Source organism: Dipteris shenzhenensis, chromosome 9 (genome assembly GCF_047967505.1).
Source record: "Dipteris shenzhenensis isolate YYH24624 ecotype China chromosome 9, Dip_SZ_1.0, whole genome shotgun sequence".
Lineage (NCBI taxonomy): Eukaryota > Viridiplantae > Streptophyta > Polypodiopsida > Gleicheniales > Dipteridaceae > Dipteris > Dipteris shenzhenensis.
Genome location: NC_141604.1, coordinates 57112984 through 57131202, shown reverse-complemented (window position 1 = coordinate 57131202; position 18219 = coordinate 57112984). Strand labels below are relative to the sequence as shown.

The following is an 18219-nucleotide window of genomic DNA, read 5'->3' as shown; positions in this document are numbered from 1 at the left end:
GTGGGTATTCAGAAAAAGATGGTAAAGAATGAAGACTGTGCTTTCAAACTGCCTCGCCTCCTAATTGTGACAAAGCACCAGGGCACCTACAGTATGCAGCGAAAAGTCCTTGTCCCCAAAATTATGGTGAGATATGAGGAGAGAACACAGCTGCATGCATCTAGGAATCTGCCACAAGAGAGAAGAGACAGATCAATAAACAAAGCATCAACGATGCGACATGCTCTTGCACCCTCAGAACCCCTTGGAGCCACAATAGTCGAGAATTGCATGCAATATGATGAACCTATCAACCACAATTATGAATTCACATAAAATGATGTAGCAAACTCTCTACCATAAGTGACACAACAATCCGAAGACCCTTTGAGAGATGAAAATCTCATAAGACATGCGACACAATAGACAAAACAAATTCCTTCTATTTCTTAAGATCAGACCAGAGAATTCTGCCGCAACCGTACTCAGTTTGTTGGCTTACAAGAAGAAGACTCAGACTGGTAAGACTCACTAATCGACCCTATGAGCAGCTGCTTAGACACAGACACAGCATATGAGAGGAAATAGACATGGCCTCACGGGCTTGGACAAAAGGAAGGAGAACTCGCATCATGAACCATTTCTGTGCTGCTGCCTCAGATGCCGCCTTGAGCTCTTGTTGTCGCCTCAGGTCTCTAGAAGCCACGCCACTGTGCAGAACTGCCATGCTTACGTAAATAGTTGCATCACCCTGTGCCAAGTGTCCATGCATGCACTAGTTGACCAATCACTGCCAACCATCCACGCTTTCCATTGCATGGACCAATCATAAACTGGCTGCCATGTCCACTGGCCAATCATCCAAATCCTTAAGGTGCTAAACCCCCCCCCCCCACCACATGAGAGGACTTCCCCAACAGCTAGACTGAAGTGCCCTCCTCACACAGTGGCACATACATAGGTAGGATAGATGCACGCACACACATGAATTGCTGCAAGGGAAATGCCGATAGCATGAGGGGGTGTGAGGGTGTACCGTCCTGGTGGCTTCTCACAGAAGCTACGGCTTCAGATCCCTCACCTATGTGGCACGTTGACACAAAGTGTCCTATCGAACACATGCATAGATTCCATAGCAAAATATGACTGGGACCTAAGGTCTAACAACCACTGTTTTTGAACTTTGATTATTGTAACCCCAAATCACCCCAATTGAACTAATTCCATGGTTCATCACTAGCTTTTCCAACAAAGAAATCAAGCCTTCTTTTGGTTAAGCAAATTGGGGTTTCGGCAGTTTTAGTTTCCATCTAAGACAAGGGTTACATTGATTTGTCAATTCAAATACATTTAGTTTTTAAGTGTTTTGAGTTAGTATTGTCTGTTTTGATTGTAAAATGTTGCAGTGATGAGCTCTTCTGCATCTGAACAGATACATGCTTGCTGAGAGTTTCGGACTTTCAGGAATTGTTGCCATACTCTTCTGTGGTGTGGTAAGATCACCATTCTCTCTCTGTGCCACTGAATTAGTACTTTCTAACGCAGATGGTGGTACATGCTGAGTTATGGTTTGACATGGTACATGGACGGTGACTTCAACTTTTCAACACAATCAAACATGGTGTATTGTGGAGCATGATAAGAATAATTATTAGCCACTAATCTCTTGACTTCTTTGTAGGTGATGAAACATTACATGTTCCCAAATCTTTCTGGCAACGCGCAGGCATTCACAGCAGCATTTTTTGAGTTGATATCATCCTTGGCAGAAACGTTTGTGTACGTTTTTGTCATCTAAATAATTAATGGCATGTTTTTGCGGTTGTCAACAATTGTTAATCATTGATGCATGTGGGTTGCAGATTTATATACATGGGCTTGGACATAGCCATTGAGGAACAAAGCTGGTCACATCTTGGTTTTATTTTCTGTTCTATTGTATCCTTTAAAGTGTAAATTTGGGCCCTTTTGTCTGGTCTGTAATATTGAACAATAAAGTATGTATGACCATTGTTTATTCTTGACAGACTGTTACTTTGTACTTTTGAAAGCTATTCATTGTTGTGGCAAGGTAACAACTCCTTTCAACTAATCTGTGTATTTTTCATCTTGGTACACTATTGACGTAGCTCATAATACTTTGATATAGTGAAGTAAAAGATTGTGAATGTATCTAATGTTGTGTCTGCCAGAGAAGACTGCTAGTTAAAGCTGTGCAAAAAATGAAAGATTATTTTATTGAATTACCAATTCTTTTGAAAAGAAAACCTGATTTTGGCTTCTAGGAGTTGACTAATTATATGATATATAAAGAAAACATGGCTGGAAATAGCATCTGCACTCTGATGATAGAGTCAAAACTTGAGTACACTCGTCATAGACCTGCATCAAAAGGAAGAGTAGATTATATCTGACTTGATAAATCTTTCTTCTCCCAAAATATAAAAAAAGCAACCGAAGATCTTGATAGAAATAAACTTTTACAGTTGCAGTTACCTGCTATCAGTAGAAAAGCCAGAAGAGGAGACACCCGTGTAAAATTCAATATCAAACCTTTGATGGGTTTGTTTATAACTTGACCTTATGCCAGCAACACTGACACTTGGCTCAAGATCTAGACTTGGGCACACACAAGAGCCCAGCGCTCTTCTCACATAGCCCTAGAGCTGAGTTCATCTGGAAAACAAAGGGTTCACGACTCAAGAATGTACCACACCCTTCTCATAATATCACTTCTTGAATTGAAGCAATGCTCTTTGTAGAACCTCTCATCCATGTTGGTAGAACTTTAGAGCAAGCATAGGGTTCTTGTATGGGGTATCTACATAAGTCTTTGAGTTCAAGCTTTCAGTAAGGTTGGTTTTAATGGTCTTGCTGCTAGTTTTGAGAGTTGGTGCAGCTAAGGGAAGCTCCTAGCATCTAGTTGCTTTGGTTTTAGAGTTGGCAGCCCTTCAATGCCCCAACACTCCTCTCTCAGCTACACTTCAGTAGAGTCATCTATCAAAGCCTCCCATTCCACCAGTTAGGGAGAGAGTTCGTGGCTGAATTGATTCAGATGTCTTTCATTGATGTAAGGGTGTGGTGGCAGTGTTGGGCACGACTTTCTTTAGTTGCTAGTGATTCATCGAACAGATTAGCATACAATTGTTGGCTGTCCAGTCAGCCTGTGTTTTTGCTGTCATATTACCCCTACAGGCTGTGGTAGTTGTCCAGAGCATGTGGCGGGATTTCAGTCACTCGGTTGGATCTGGTAGCGTTTTGGGAGCGATTTGTGGCTTCCACACATACGCCTAGCTCCACCTTACATTCTAGAGGTTGGGGTTTCCTCCTCCCATGCTCTTAGGCAAGTGCAGGAGCTTTAGATCCTCCATAGCTTTCAAGTATCATTTGGGCAATTGCTCATGGGTTTTTTAAAGCCTCTTTGGCTTGCTGCAGTGGTGAATGCTGCTGCTACCTTCCTTCTGCTGGTGCTTGATCTACCGAAGAAAATGCTCGTGCTTATCATTAGGCTCACCAATTTTGAGTGTTTGAGGTGGCAAACCATCATCTTTCTGTTGTTTTCATCTACCCTAAAGTCGTGCTGCCGTTTGGCGAAAGTATAATGACCCCCTTGGTGTGTGTGCGTGTTCTCGAAGGGGGGTGTACTCTCATGATGATTTCAGCTTTGTACTCATAGGGATTTCCTTAGCTACGACCAGGAGACGACACAGAACCACGTCCACGGGCGGCTGCCAGCACTCTATCTCTGACTTTATGCCCTCACTACGTCATCCCCCTCGACGCTTTGCTGTGTTGTGTAGACGATCATCATTCTGACATGATTATGTAGCACTCCGCACTTGTTATTTGCATTCTGCATTGGAGTGGATGCTCGTTTAGTACCTCCATGTAAACTACTCTGTGCTTTCTAACAACTTGGAGATAGGAAGTTACAGACTTTTTATCCAGAATTTTATAAGGTGCTCACGGATGCCATACTGGAAGAGATTGCATGAGAGGAGAGATCTTGCAAAACTTGACAATTTGCTGGATATGATAGACAATGGAGTCTCACAGCTTTATTTTATAGAAACTGGTTCAAATTGCCCACACACATAAATGCTGTAATTTAGAGACTGTAGAGATGGATGAATTCAGATTTACACAGCTTAACAATTGCTGACAACAAAAAGAGATTGCAATATGGTTGAGGGGCCAAGACACCCCCCCCCTTCCCTCCCTCCCCCTTTATCCAGGATCACTTTATTTCTTGAAATAGGAAGGGGCAAGCACCTTCCAAACTGTATGACTCAGACAGATGATTTGGGGATAACTATAGAGAGATATAGACAATAGAGAGAGACAGACTCCAAGGCTGGGGCTGACAGAGAAATCAGCTTTTGGCCATCCCAAGAAGCCTGCAACAGTCATCACTTCCATTCCACATTAGTCGCAGGCACTAGTTATCTAGAAAGAGAAAGCAATATCAACTTGAAACTGTGCTGCAAATAAGACAAACTTGAAATTGTAGACTCACCTCATGACTTGACTCCTTTGGAGATGGAGTCCTTGATGCATCTGCAGCCCCCTTGGGTGGGAAGAGTGAGATCATGTGGCTGGAGTAAGAAAAACTCAGAAAAGCCCTGTCGGCTAGAGAGAGACAGTTTGAAGGGGTTATACTTTTAGAGAGAGAGTGTTATGGCTGCCTCCAAGCTGAGAGATGAAAAGGGGATATGCTGCAGCAGTTCCAGAGGTGCAGAGAGAGGATGTTTTCTGCATGGGATAGGGTTGGAACTGTAGAGAGAGAAAATTATTAGAGTAGAGAGACAGCGCTGCAGTAGAGAGATAAAGCTGCAGCAAGAGAGAGAATGGTACTGTTGCTGCTCACAGGCTGGAAGAAGGAAAGGGGAAGCTGCTGCTGCTGCAGAAATGCTGAGATGGGGCATATCCTTGAAGAAGAGGAGCTGAAACTGTAGAGAGAGACTGTGCTGCAGTAGAGAGAGAAAGTGCTGCAGTAGAGAGAGAAGATGCTGGAGAGGAGCTGGCTGAACCCCAAAGGGTGGAGGAGGGCTGCTGCATCAAGGGAGAGGAGGAGGGACTGAATTGGACGTTGGATTTTGTGTGGGGAAAGGCCTTTTATAAGCTCAGCCCACCCTCTGCCCAATTAAGAAAGGGGCTGGTCCCCCCTTGGATTTTGGTGGGCTGCGTGGGCGCTGTACTTCCTGTAGTGACAAGTAGTGCCATGGTCCATGCATGGCCCTCCACATGTCCCCACAGGTTGCCATGTGGCTATGCCACATGTCAAGCATGCCACGTCACCGAAAAACCCTAAAAAAGCAAAGTGGTCAGAATTCAATTCTGATTTCACTGTCGGGTACCTAATAGTTTGTACTATCCAATGACGTACTCTAAAGTCACAACTGAGCCATAACTGAGCTCATTAGTTTTTCGTCTTATCTTGTATCTCCATGTCTCCTTGGCATGCTTTCAGGCTCACACCCAAAGCGTGGAGACATTCTGGTAAATGGTTACTAGGTCGGTATACAATATGTGCATTTGATTGGTTCCATAAATCGGGTACTCAGGTGGAGTGTGATTTCCAATGTCCCTCCTAAAGGAGATCATAACTCTGTGGAACACTAATGCCCGTAACCCCAACAAAAGGGGTCCACCTTCAAATGCTAGACCTTGCCCGCATGTACCTAACTGAACAGTAGGGAAAACATTTTTATTCTTTTGCAAAACATATCAAATATAAATCTAAAAGAAAAATTACCAAGCAAGTGGATACGGTGTGAAGCCAGGTGACACTTCACCCACAGAGCTTGTTTGTATCAGGCTTTTTCACAGTCTCATAGACGCATTGGTCTTTCAAAGACTTTAATAAACTTTCTTTCTTTCTTTCTTTCTCTAATGGTATGAAGAGATGGCCTTTTTCTGGTGGGCTCAGTTGTTTTCTGCATGGAGGAGGTTCCAATGTAGTTGAAACTTGACTACCTCATGGGGTTCCCATCCTACCATACATACACCACCCATCAGGAGATTCACTTTGATGAGAAATTAGCTCCCGCATGTGTTGTTGGCCTCTCTGCTTTACTTGTTGATATTGACTGCCTTTGCCTCTCACATCACATATTTCTACATCCCACCATGCCCGTCTGGAGCCAACCATACCTAGTTGTTTTTTAGCTTGTCCATCTTGCTCTCGTCACCACACATACACCCCTATCAGGAGATTCACTTCGACTCAGAAATTAGCTCCTGCTACGCTGTCCGCCTCTCTGTTATTCTTGTTGATATTGATGATATCTTCCTATTAGAGGATAGAGGTGCCCTGATCACCTGCTTCCTTTATGATGCTGCTTTGTAGTCTTTTTCCCACACCACTAGATCCACCCACCTATGGCCCATTGGATAATTCCCTTAGGGAGAAGAAAGAAAGAAAGCCTATGAACTCCATATAGTCCATGCGTGCACGCACGTGCGCGCACACACACACACACAAAGCGAGAGATAGATAGATAGATAGATAGATAGATATATTAATGTCCTCGAGAGACCTCACAGGTCTATGGGACAAAGCACCAAAAAAAAAAAAAGATGACTTACAACATCTGGATACACCAGAGGGTCAAGGGGTGCACATGGCATCTCAGCTCGAAGTTAGTATAGTACACATCTAGATTCTAGTAATATGATAAAAATGGCCTTCATTACATCGGTTCAAGAGTGAGGGTCTTTGGGTTTGGATTTGAAGTCTCTAATAAGTGCTTTTCCATCTCTGTAAACAGCCCATTTACCTTCCTTGCGAGCTTCCTTCACTTTAGCTAATTCAACGGCTTTCATCTTGAGCTGAGTCGGGGTGAGCTCCTTTGAGATCCATATATCTTGGTACCTCTTAATTTGTTGGTTTGCTTGAGAACTTTGCTTCTTGCTAACTTGTCCTTCAGAATTAATTGGGCTTGTGTCCCTTGTTGGAGGACACCCCATTCAATTTGGGTTCCACAATTTCAGCTGATCAGAAGGCTATAGGAGATGCAGATTTCAGAGAGTATGATTTGGGGAGTGATGAGCCTATACGAATCTGTCAGAGGGAGAGTTCATGCTCCAAGAGGTCTATTGGATTGGGTTGAGACCACGATTGGGGTGAAGCAAGGATATCCCCTCTCAACGACTCTCTTTGGGCTCTACATCGATGAGATCACATCTTTAATAGACCGCCTTGGAGGCGAGGGATCACTTTTGGCTGACTTGATGATACAGATACTACTCTATGCAGATGACATAGTCTCATATGATGTATGCAGATGACATAGTCCTCATATCATCTTCAGCAGAGGGGTTGCAGAGACATCTTGAGGCCCTAGATGTCACGGGGACGTGAATTTTTGAACCATGATTAACTTTATCCTACCCTAATTTGTGCCAGCATAACATTTTTTAAAGGTGGGAGAATGTTTATGTCCACAATTGGACTGACTAGGGCCTAAGCAAGATTGGAGTGTCTTGGGTCAAGGGTTGGCTAACCTAGGATCTTGATTGGATCTAGGGTTTAGACATAGTTTAACCTAAGGTTTTAGTTAGCTAGGGTTGAGACCAGAGATAGCATGGATGAAGTTTAGATCCCGTGGATTGATCTAGCTTAAGAATGGCATGGCTATTCCAAGATTAGCAGAGCTAGATAGGGTAAAGCGTGGACTTCCAAGTAAAGTAAAACTACTTTGAGCATGCAACCTAAGGTTTAGGGCTCTTTGCTAAGGATAGCCAATACTTGGCCTATAAGTATGGCTCGTGGGATTAGTATTAGGGGTCTGAGGAGTGGATTCTCCTCGGGGCGTAGACCTGCTGGCTAGGGAGCAAAATAGCTAGAGGAAGAGGCATGTGGTATGGGATGCATGTTCTAACCTTGAGGTTTGGTTGGCTCTCTCAGTGGTCTAGAACTTAGGCTCAAGGGTGGCTTGACATACTGAGCCTATTGCTGGGAGGGTTTGAGCTGGTTTTGTGGGATTGTCTTGGCTTGAATTTGAACCCCTCTAGGGTCTTACTTGACCAGGTTTGGGGTTCTTTCAATGGAGCCATTAGGGACTGAAGCGGGAGAAAAGAAATTGTGGAAGAGGCTGGCGGGAGTGGGGGCTAGCATGGAGCTTGATGAGCAGGGAGCGGTTAGACCATGATGATTAAACACAATGCTCATTGCTTTTACTGTTGAATGCCAGAATAGTCGATCTATATGCTTTCTACCTTTGTATTGCTGAGCATTCCAACCTCAACATGTCTGATTGTCTGGAACTCACTTTTGAAGAGGAAAACTTTTTGTTTTGAATGAAATGCGGTAACGATGTTTCAATTGAACGTAAACGTTTTGATATGAAGTGCTATTTTGATGGTACAGGGCTGCGAATGTTTTCCCGTGTGCATACCTTGTCAACCTTATCAGACCAATGTCTAGACAAATACCTATGAAGCACCAAAAGGCCCTTTTTTTCAGTGGTGAGTCACAGGGTACAGAATGTGAAGCTAATAAGCATTTAAGCAACCATACTATATAGATACATCGTTGACGGTGCATGCTGTTTGACATGTATACATGTAACCAGGTGTGACATGTAAAGAACGGTAGCTGTACAGAAGCTGCAGTTAAATGCGCCTATAATTGCTAGAATGTATGTATACCGTAATAAGATGCATGCCAATCCATACTTATGCTCCAAGTGTTCTGTTTTGTCATCTTCTCTCATGAATCAGGTTTACGAGGGGCCATGGCTTTTGCCTTGGCTTTACAAGCTACTCACGATCTGCCTGACAGTCATGGAAGAATAATTTTTTCAGCTACCACTGCCATAGTTGTGCTTACGGTCTGATTAGCTTTCTTGTCTCTTTCAGGATTAATACATATTTTTGTTGTATTGTTGCAGTAAATGTCATAGCTAACTTGGTTTAGGTGGCAGGTTCTTCTAATTGGGGGATCCACTTCTACGATGTTGGAAGCCTTGGAGGTAACTGGAGAGAGCAATGCCACAGGGCTTGGAGAGGTATTCTCTTACTTACCTAATTTTACATCAATTAGCAGAGACTTTGTATTTCATAAAATTGAAAAAGGTGCCTGAAGGATGATCTCAAACCCCCAGCCTAACATGAACGTTCATGCAAGGAGGCATATTCATTTCTTCAAGTAGGCACAATCCCATATGGCTTTTGGCACAAACCATGTGGTCTACTACAGGCATTGTATTTCAATTACTTGAGGGCAGCAACAGCAGCAGCTACGGGGGGCGGGGCCATATATAGGCCTGGCCTGCAGACAGCACCAGGTCAGCAGAAATGCACTAGGTGGGGCTGTATGGACAATCGGAGCAGAGGGGCAGGTCAGGACAGAGCCAGAAACTAGCACAGGTCACTATGGCTGCCACGTGGCAGGAAAGAGCTACTTTTGGGGCCCATCAGAGTCTGCAGAGAGGTCGGGCCAGTCTACAGACTCTGCCAGGCCCTATATAAAGGCATTTCCAGGGGCAGTCATTCTATTCAGTGTTTTGGTCTTTTGGAGCCTCAGTCTGGGCTGCACATTCAGCAGCAAGGAGATCCAGAGACACACAACAGTGCCTCACAAACGGCTGCCATCAGAGCAGCAAGGAGGATAGGAATGAAAGAGACTTCTACCTCACCATTGGCTGCAGATGGAAGCAGCAAGGAGTTCAAGGATCGGTGCTACCTGGAGAGCACGCAGACTGCCAGTGTTTGAAGGTGCTGACAGGAGGAGGTAGAACCGTTTTGTAGTGACAGGTGTCTACATCTAGGCAGCACCTTACTTGCTAGATGGTGGTACACTATGCACACCATATTTGGAACAATATATATTTACTGTTTCTACTCTCGTGAGCATAGTTCGACAGCTGTCTGCTATGCACTTAAGTAGGCAGCAAGGAAAGAAGTGAGATTTGAGTTAGCACTATGTGGTTTCTAGGCATGTATTTTCTTATTCATCCGCTGCGGGGAGTGTTGGGTATAGCAAGTTACCTCCAGCTCTGTTTTCTACATGGTATCATGCTGTGAGGAGGAAGACTCAGAAGTGCTGGAAGCTCGGAGGTGGAAGGAGATCTCAGTTCAAGCTTGTAGAAATTGACTTCTACGTCTGAGGGACAGGTACCCTTATGAGAAGGAGGCTAATCAAGATTCAGACTGGTGTATTCCTGTCGAGCCATTTACTTGTAAATGGCTAGTAAACTGCCCATCCCAAGCTCTAGGGAATCGGGTAAGATCGATGGAAGCAACGACCATCTATGGAAGGTAAAGATCAAGAGCCACCTGGTGATTTGGGTGATCTATGAAATTATGACAAGAGTGGAGCTAAGGCCACATGATATAAAAAATGTGGATCTAGATGCAGTCAGAGAGTGGGTATTGGGAGATGTAAAGGCCCTGGCCATAATTTTTGTCATGACTACGGACTCAGTCCTCCCTCACATTCAGCTGGCGAACACCATGTTTTCAGCGTGGACCACGCTGAAAGACATTTACGACTCAACAACGTGACCAGAATCCTTTGTGAAGGTGAAGGACAGCAATATTTGCTTAGGTTGTTCTGAGAAAAACGCTGATATCAATTGCATAATGGAAGTGTCTTTGAGGGGACCTCGAGGATCAGAGCCAGATGGATGCAGGGACACTAAAGATGGCACTATAGGGTTTTTGTTATGAGGGTGTGAATTTTTTATTGTGAAATTTACTAGTGAATACCTTTAGCTTGTATGAAGGCAAGGCCATGGGTTTCTAGGTTTGCAAGGTCCCCCTAGGAATTAATGCCTTGGGGGTAAATTAATTGTTTGGTCCAAAAAGTTTGCAAAGGGCCCTTAGGATTTCATGTTGGGCCTTTGGTATGGTCCAAAGAGAGCCCCATAGAGGGGGCATGGGGTATGTGGCACCTACTAAATTGCAAAGGCTATGCGCATGGCATAGGGGCTGCTGGAAGCACTTGGAAGAGGTGGCGTGGGCACCGACAGGGATTACGTACGGCAACGTATGACGAATTGGCCGCGGGCTGGGGTGAATTGACGAATTTCCGTACGGATGATTTAGCCAGGAGCAGGGTCTCAATTCCGCTTGGAAAATCATGGGCTAGTGGTCGCGAATCTGTTTTGGCCAAGAGCTCATGGGCTGGTGCACAAATCTCGTCTAGAGATAGAGAGGTTGCTTGTGGCTGGTCAGAATACCACCCGTAGAGAAGGCTTGTGGGCTAATGGTGCATGTGTCCATAGAGTCCTCCTGGGTTGGCCAACAGGGTCAATTGCTGGTGCACGGGCGGAGAAGAGCTATCTACACAGGCTGAGCAAGGATCTCAATTTCTGGTGTGCCACCCAAGGCTGCTCACAAGGGCTCGTTAGTTGCTTGCGAGTTATTTAGGAGGGTCTGACTGGTCATCTGGGCCTACCCCTTGGTCGTGAGCTTGTTTGATGGGTGTGACTCATGGTACAAGCCTGCCCACATGTAGCCTTCTGCCATTGGGGGCCAAGCTGGACTCACAGGATGCGATGCCCCATTTTTGAACAGAATGGAGGGCCTTTGTTGTGCAGGATGACTCACAATTGATGGTTCTATTCTCGGCTGTTAATGCCGGCTGTAATGAAAGGGGAAAAGGGGGTTAATTTAGGGTGCTTTAGTGAGGGTTAGAGGGGATAATGGAGGAGACTATTAAATCCAAGCCCTACACTCTTGTAACACTTCTTTGATATGACATCTAATCCTATCTACTCTTCTCCTCCTCCCTCCTACTTGCAGTCTACTCTCTCTCCCTCTCTCTCTCTCTCTCTCTTCCTAATACCTCTTCCTCTCTCTCTCTCTCTCTCTCTCTCTCTCCTACCCCTTCTCCTTCCTTCTCTCCCTTCCTCTCCTCAATCCCCGTTTTTCTAATCTGTCCCTTACCCCTTTTCTAAATTGGTATTAGAGCTCTAACTCTGGTAGTTTTGTTTTCCCATGTCTTGGCCTGGCTCATTTGCGATGCAACACAGCAACATAATCATCGCAAGAAGTGACAATAGGAGAGTGCTCCATAGCTTGCCAAGGGGGCACACAAGCAGTACAATCAATCGGAGGCCATAGCGAGAGACACAAGCAATTGGATTCAAGCACAACATGTAGCTTGGAGTGATCAGAAGCTTCACGTGGTTGGACCAGGATTGAGTGCAGCAAGAAGTGGCCGTGTAACTTGGCATGCAATTGACAAAGGGGCAGCACCACATTCGCTTACGTGACAGGCCCGAACCCCTTTAAGGAACGTCGAGTTTCTTCAAGAGCCCTCATGCTAGCATCTGCTCCCTTAGTTTGTCATGCTCGGACAGGCTGCACTCGACACAGCCCTTCTAGTGCGGTGGCGGTCTGCGCCAAAATCCCGTCACTACCATACTTCTGCGCCGCCAAAATCCCGTCAGCCAAGCCAGCCATCCGGTTTCGCTTAGAATTCGCCCAAGCATTTGAAGGCCAACCGTTTGATCCCTACGTCACTGCTAGCCGACCATCTGCCTGTTGCGCCGCCATCGTCGTCTGCTATGCGCCGCCGTTGTCACATGCTAACCCCTCTTGCAAACCATACAATTAGCAGAAAATTAATTACTAGGTTAGATTAGCCTGGGTTAGGTTGACTTAGTTTTGGTTAGGCTAGATTAGAACAATTTAGGCTAGTTTTTTGGGTTAGGATTAGTTAGGTTTAACTTAACTAACATTAGGTTGAGTTCCAGGTTAGGTTAGGTTAGGTTGGCTAACTAACAGTCCTAAGGGTCTTAGGTTAGGGCTGTCCTAACTGTCCTAGGAGACTTAGGACCCCGGGGCCTCCTTTAAAAAAAAAAGAGGGAAAAGAGGTCTTTTTTCCAGCCTCTTTTCAAGGCCTTCCACAGCCCCATTTGGGCTGATTCGGCCTCCGTTTTGAAGCCTCTTCATCGACCCTCCTCCCAAGCTTCTCCATAGGCATTTTTAGTGGTTCTACACACTGTATCAAGTGCTCATTACAGCAGGTTTTTGCTGCCTATTTCTCGAGTTGGCTTCTTTTCTTTGCTTGCATTCGCACTAGCTTGTGGGGCAGCCGTGTCTTCCAGATTGGAACTTTCTTGCATTAAGCTAGCTACATCTACATTAAGCCTTCCTTAGGGTCCCTCCACCAGCTCCATGTAGGAGCTTCTTTCCAGGCGGGCCGACTTGGTTGGCTAGCCCAACCGACCCTGTTGGCTCAGCCCAACCAGCCCCTATATAAGGGCAAGGGGCCAGCCCCCCTTGCTCCTCTCTTTGCCCTCCTTGTGCTTTTGCTAGGGTTCTTCCACCAACTCCATGTAGGCGCTTCTTTCCAGGCTATTACCCTGCCCATAGCCTTCCGTACTTTGCTGATGTCAGCCCGCCATCTGCAGATCAGCCACGTGGCCTTGCGCCACTTTTCTTTCCTGTCCTGCTGCTCTACACAGCCAGGTATGCTGTGAGGTGTGCTGCCCACATGGCAGCCTGTTTGCTGCCCATGTGGCAGCCCCACAATTCTCTCTCTCTCTCTCTCTGTAGGACTGGTGCCCACATGGCAGCCACAATTCTGCCCATGTGGCACTCTCTCAAACCCTAGGTTCACCCCCCCCAATGCTCTTCTCATTTGGGGGCTTGCAAATGGGGAGGTGAGCTATCCATGTCCAACGGGATTAAAACTATCATGCATATCTTGTTCTTGTTGCACAAGTTGCTCCTCCTCATTGTGTGTGAGTTTACTTTGGCATCCATCTGTGTGGTCTTTAATATTTTCTTCCTTTACAGAGACCATACAATGCTGGATACTCACCTCCGCCTCGAAAACTTTGTCCTCAAAGTTTGCATGCCTGAAAGTATCACATGTAAGCGCATCCAAGTCCTTACCTTGCGGGCCAATATCTCCATCTTGATTTCTATCATACATTAGCTCATCATCTATCTTTTCATCCATTAGGCCTGCTTCATAGAAGGACATCTCAGTCAAATCTAAGAGCTGCATATGTAAGGTACAACAACCGTCATATATATCCCAACCTTGCAAGCTCTTCCGTGCTTGCAATGCACTAGCCTGTGAGGCACAGTGTATTTCAGCTTGGAGACCACCTGAAATATGATGCATAACCATCTTCTTAATAAGCCCAAGAGGGGAAAATAGTGTAACACATGTAATGTGATGGGGTACAAAAGATTGTAGATGGTAATCGAAAGGATTCCACTGGGCTGAAATTCTGTTGGGCATCCAGGATCTGCGATAAAACCAGTAAGTGGGGTGGCAGCAGCACAAGGGCAAAGAGAGGAGCAAGGGGGGCTGGCCCTTTGCCCTTATAGGGGCTGGTTGCGCTGAGCCAACCAGGTCAGTTGGGCCAGCAAACCAAGTCAGCCCACAGACCAGCAAAGGGGCTGGGCCCCTGCATGGAAAACAGGGCTTAAAGCCCTGGTTTTGTGAGCCCCAAAGGGGCGGTTTTGTAGCAGACAGGTCAGCCAGCAAGGGGGTCGGTTCAGCCCCCTGCTGGGTTGGTTTTTTGCAGGCCTTGGGGCCCATATAAGGGGAGGCATTAGGTCTCATTCATTATCACCTGGAGCAGCCTTCCAAGAAGCAGCAAGGAGCAGCGGATCAGCATCATTTGGGCCTCATCTTGGAGGAGAGAAGAGGGCTGAAGAGCTGCGGACTAAGCTTTCCACCTAGGCTGAGGTTTCGGACAGCAAGGTGGAGGTATCCTTTGGACAGAGTCTACATACGCTCAGAGGAATACACGGGCTCAAAGATCTAGAGGTGCTAGGCATTTAGGAGAAGAACCTTCTAGTATTGTATCTTGTTCAATTTGTGGACAGACGAAAATATAAAGTGTTGCTTCTATATTTGTCTATGAGCACAGTCTATTTGCTAGTCTGCACATACACATGAATATTGTAAAGTACACACACTTTATGAAGCATTGATACCATAGTGAAACACTTCCGCGTGTAATTCCTAGGCTAACTATCAGTCTTCCGCTGTGGGATACCCTTTATATGAGAGGCCACTTTGCTAACAAATCGGGAAGCTGCATCATAACACATTCAGGAGTATGACAGTGGAGAGTAGAAGGAAGATGGTTGTTACGACACTTTAGAAAGGGGGAATGATGGCGAGTAGCCCTTGCAAACCATATTGGTCTAAGTAGTTACTGTGCCCAACTGTAAATTAGTGCACATCAGCAAGGTAATGCAGATATGCAACTTGATGGAAGAGATGCACATGGAAGTGCTATTGTAGGGGACCAAGGTAAGCCTATAGTTGGGGATGAGGCAAACTTGCCACAACAGAAGTTGAGGATCATGAAGAACGAAGGCAATCAACATCTTTCCGAGTGGTGATCTCAGAGGGCATGATAATGCTATATCGATGTCAACAGAGCACCAAGGAACACTAATGCATGGGGATTTTATTGGAACCCCACATAGGGTGCATTTTGGGCACAAGGCATAGTATTTATTACACAACCAGCCAAATCCTTCCATCTGTGGGAAGCCTATCAGTGAGCAGTCCATTATGATCTTGCCCATGGGAAATTTCAGCCAGAGACTTCAACCAGTGACTTTTCCAAAGGGAGATATCCTTGAGTTGGGTGCAGGGGATAGAGGCTGGTCTTCGCTCTTGCCATTTGGCACATCCCAGCCTCGTGTGGATGCTTTTGGGAAAGCCTGTCCCTATAGCATTTATTTCTCAGCTCTGTTTCAGCACATTGCCTATGAGGGAAGTTGGCCTCAATCTCAATCATACAGAAGGCTCTACATAGAGTCTAGACCACCTCAAATGTAGCTTGGACAGACTTATTTGGGAGGACACCATACGGATCAATATGTACATGAACTGAAAATCAGCTTCATTATGGATGCCATATTCACGATCAAACAGCTCCAGTAAGTCTTGTGCTTCCTCAACATTCCTAGGAACTTCAGTGCTCACATGTAAGGCCTTCACCTCTGGGCTGTACCGCTGTAATTTCCTTCTAACCATGACACCCATGAGGTCTTTGAAAGCTGCCTCTGTGTAGGGCTTCCAAGGTGAAATCCTTATCTTCAGCCAAGTGTGGACATGGTTAAGAATCTTGCCGTCATCATCCAATGGATATAATCTGAAATATCCTTCCAAAGCTGAGAGCCATTCTTCCCACTCATTAGGATTCTTGGTTTCTCCTTCGAATTTGTCTAGTAAGTGTCTACCACACTCTTGTCCAAACGGGCCCCTTCTATAATGTAAGAAAGGTTATCCCTTAGCAGAGATGCAATGTAAAGATGGGACAGCAGCTATGATGATGATGATTTTCAAGACAGCATACCTAGAGATGCAATTAAAAAACAGCTCATTGAAGTGGTACCACGTGGGATATATGGCAAAGCAATCAATGCTTCCCATGTGGAGAGACGTGGACAGCTTTGTGATTATGGAGCTTTGTGATCATGAGCATGCGAGGATGGATTGCCACCCACATGACCCCGAAGGTGCCACAACACCCAAGGCAAAGGAATATATTGCACTTCCTTTCGACCCTGGTGGCATGCATTATAAAGTATGTCCTTTTGACAGCAGGGGGCCTTGGTTCCTAACTGTCGCCTGCAATTTTGAGGACAACTATTTTTGAGGAGGGATGGCTGTAATGAAGGGGAAAAAGGGGTTAATTTAGGGGTGCTTTAGTAAGGGTTACAGGGGATAATGGAGGGGCCTATTTAAGTCCAAGACCTCCACTCTTGTAACACTTTTTTGATGTGACATCTAATCCTATCTACTCTCCCTCAAGCTCAACCTGTCTCAATCATGTAATCAGCACTCTCTCTCTCTCTCTCTCTCTCTCTCGCCCAACCCAGCCCGTCGTTGCCCAGCCTGTCACTCAGGCCGTCACCATCCCATCGTTACCCGTTGCTCATGTCCCTTGACTCCCCGCCTGCCCTTCAGCAGTAGGAGCCTTAGCTGCATCTAGCTAACTAGCTAGCAGGGCCGCCGCCAAAAAGCCAGCAGCCCCCGCCAACCCGCCTAGTCCCGTCGTCAACAACCAACCCCCCCCCCCTGTGTTCTTCAAACAACAAACTAACCCTAACCTTAACCCCGAGTTGGGCTAAACCCCCAACCCAACCCGAGGGTTAGGTCCAGCTATGGGGTTCTATAGACAGCCGATTATGGACTGGCCTACCCTCTTCTCCAAGTCCCCAACTCCTTCAACCTCCATTAGGACTCAATACTCTATAGTTGCTGCCATGACACCCTCTCCGTATGCACGCAATTACCAACAAGAAGGCTAAAATGACCCATCCTTAGGAAACATGATCAGATTTTTAATCTACAGCAAGTAGTGAGAGAGCTACAATTGGAACTGGCAGAAGTAAAGGCTCGACCTCACATTTTGGGAGGGCCTGGTAAGAAGGCAATAATTGATGAGGCTGTAAAATCTTGTAAGGATTCTCCCCCGACCCCGCAGCTAGTCTCTACAGTCAAAGATCTTGTTCACATTGAAGTATAAACTTGGAAGTGATTGTGGAACTGGACACCAAAGCAAGTAAGTCTGATATTCAAGCAAAGATTAAAGAACACGAAGCTAGATGTGATAATGCGCTGAGGATTAGAATAGGGGGACTCCTAGAAGATTCAAGAGGAAGACACTTATAGTGAAATATTGACAAAGATCAAAGCAGGCTTGCCCAACATTGAATGGACCAATGATGATGAGCAAGATGATGACGACTCCAGGCCAGCTTCTATTATGCACTCTAAATGTCATGCAATCCTTACAGTGAAGTCAAAAGATATGCGAATCAAGCTTCTTCGACAATCTAACAGCTGAAGGGTACCAAAGTATGGATAGTTGAGGAGCTTACACAAGCTCAACTCAAGAGTAAGGCAACTGAATTAGCAAAAGTCGGGGCTTTCAGAAAGGATGGAAAATGGGCAGCTTACCGTGAAGGCATAGCCTTAGCTAATCAGAGAGTTTAAATCAAAACCAAAAGACTCTCAGTCTTAAACTGATGTATGGCTGATTACTCTTTCAGACTATTATGTAGGTACTCTAAATAAAATTGGGGTTGCTTTTGCACTCCTTGGGAGCTGCCATGCACCCTCCCTAAAGCAAATGTACTAGAGGGTTTCTTGCTGTCCCATAGACCTTTTGGTCTCCAGTGGACGTTAATAGACTTTCTTTCTTTCTTTCCTTCTCCTTCCTTGTACTTGCAGCCTCCTCTCTCTCTCTCTCTCTCTCCCCCCCCGCCCCCCCCCTACCCCTTCTTCTCCTCTCTCTT

At 45.6% G+C, this 18219-nt stretch overlaps 1 protein-coding gene across 2 annotated transcripts in view; it reads left to right on the top strand.

Annotated features, from left to right (window-relative positions):
- Positions 1-18219, top strand: part of LOC147898877 (sodium/hydrogen exchanger 6-like) — a 59472-nt gene that overhangs the window by 35755 nt on the left and 5498 nt on the right. For both annotated transcript variants that reach the window (XM_087378828.1, XM_087378829.1), the window contains 7 exons: positions 1412-1472; positions 1661-1758; positions 1842-1917; positions 2031-2050; positions 8351-8448; positions 8704-8813; positions 8907-8990. In XM_087378828.1, the coding sequence (XP_087234954.1) occupies positions 1412-1472; positions 1661-1758; positions 1842-1917; positions 2031-2050; positions 8351-8448; positions 8704-8813; positions 8907-8990 (547 nt within the window). The remainder of the gene's footprint in view (positions 1-1411; positions 1473-1660; positions 1759-1841; positions 1918-2030; positions 2051-8350; positions 8449-8703; positions 8814-8906; positions 8991-18219) is intronic.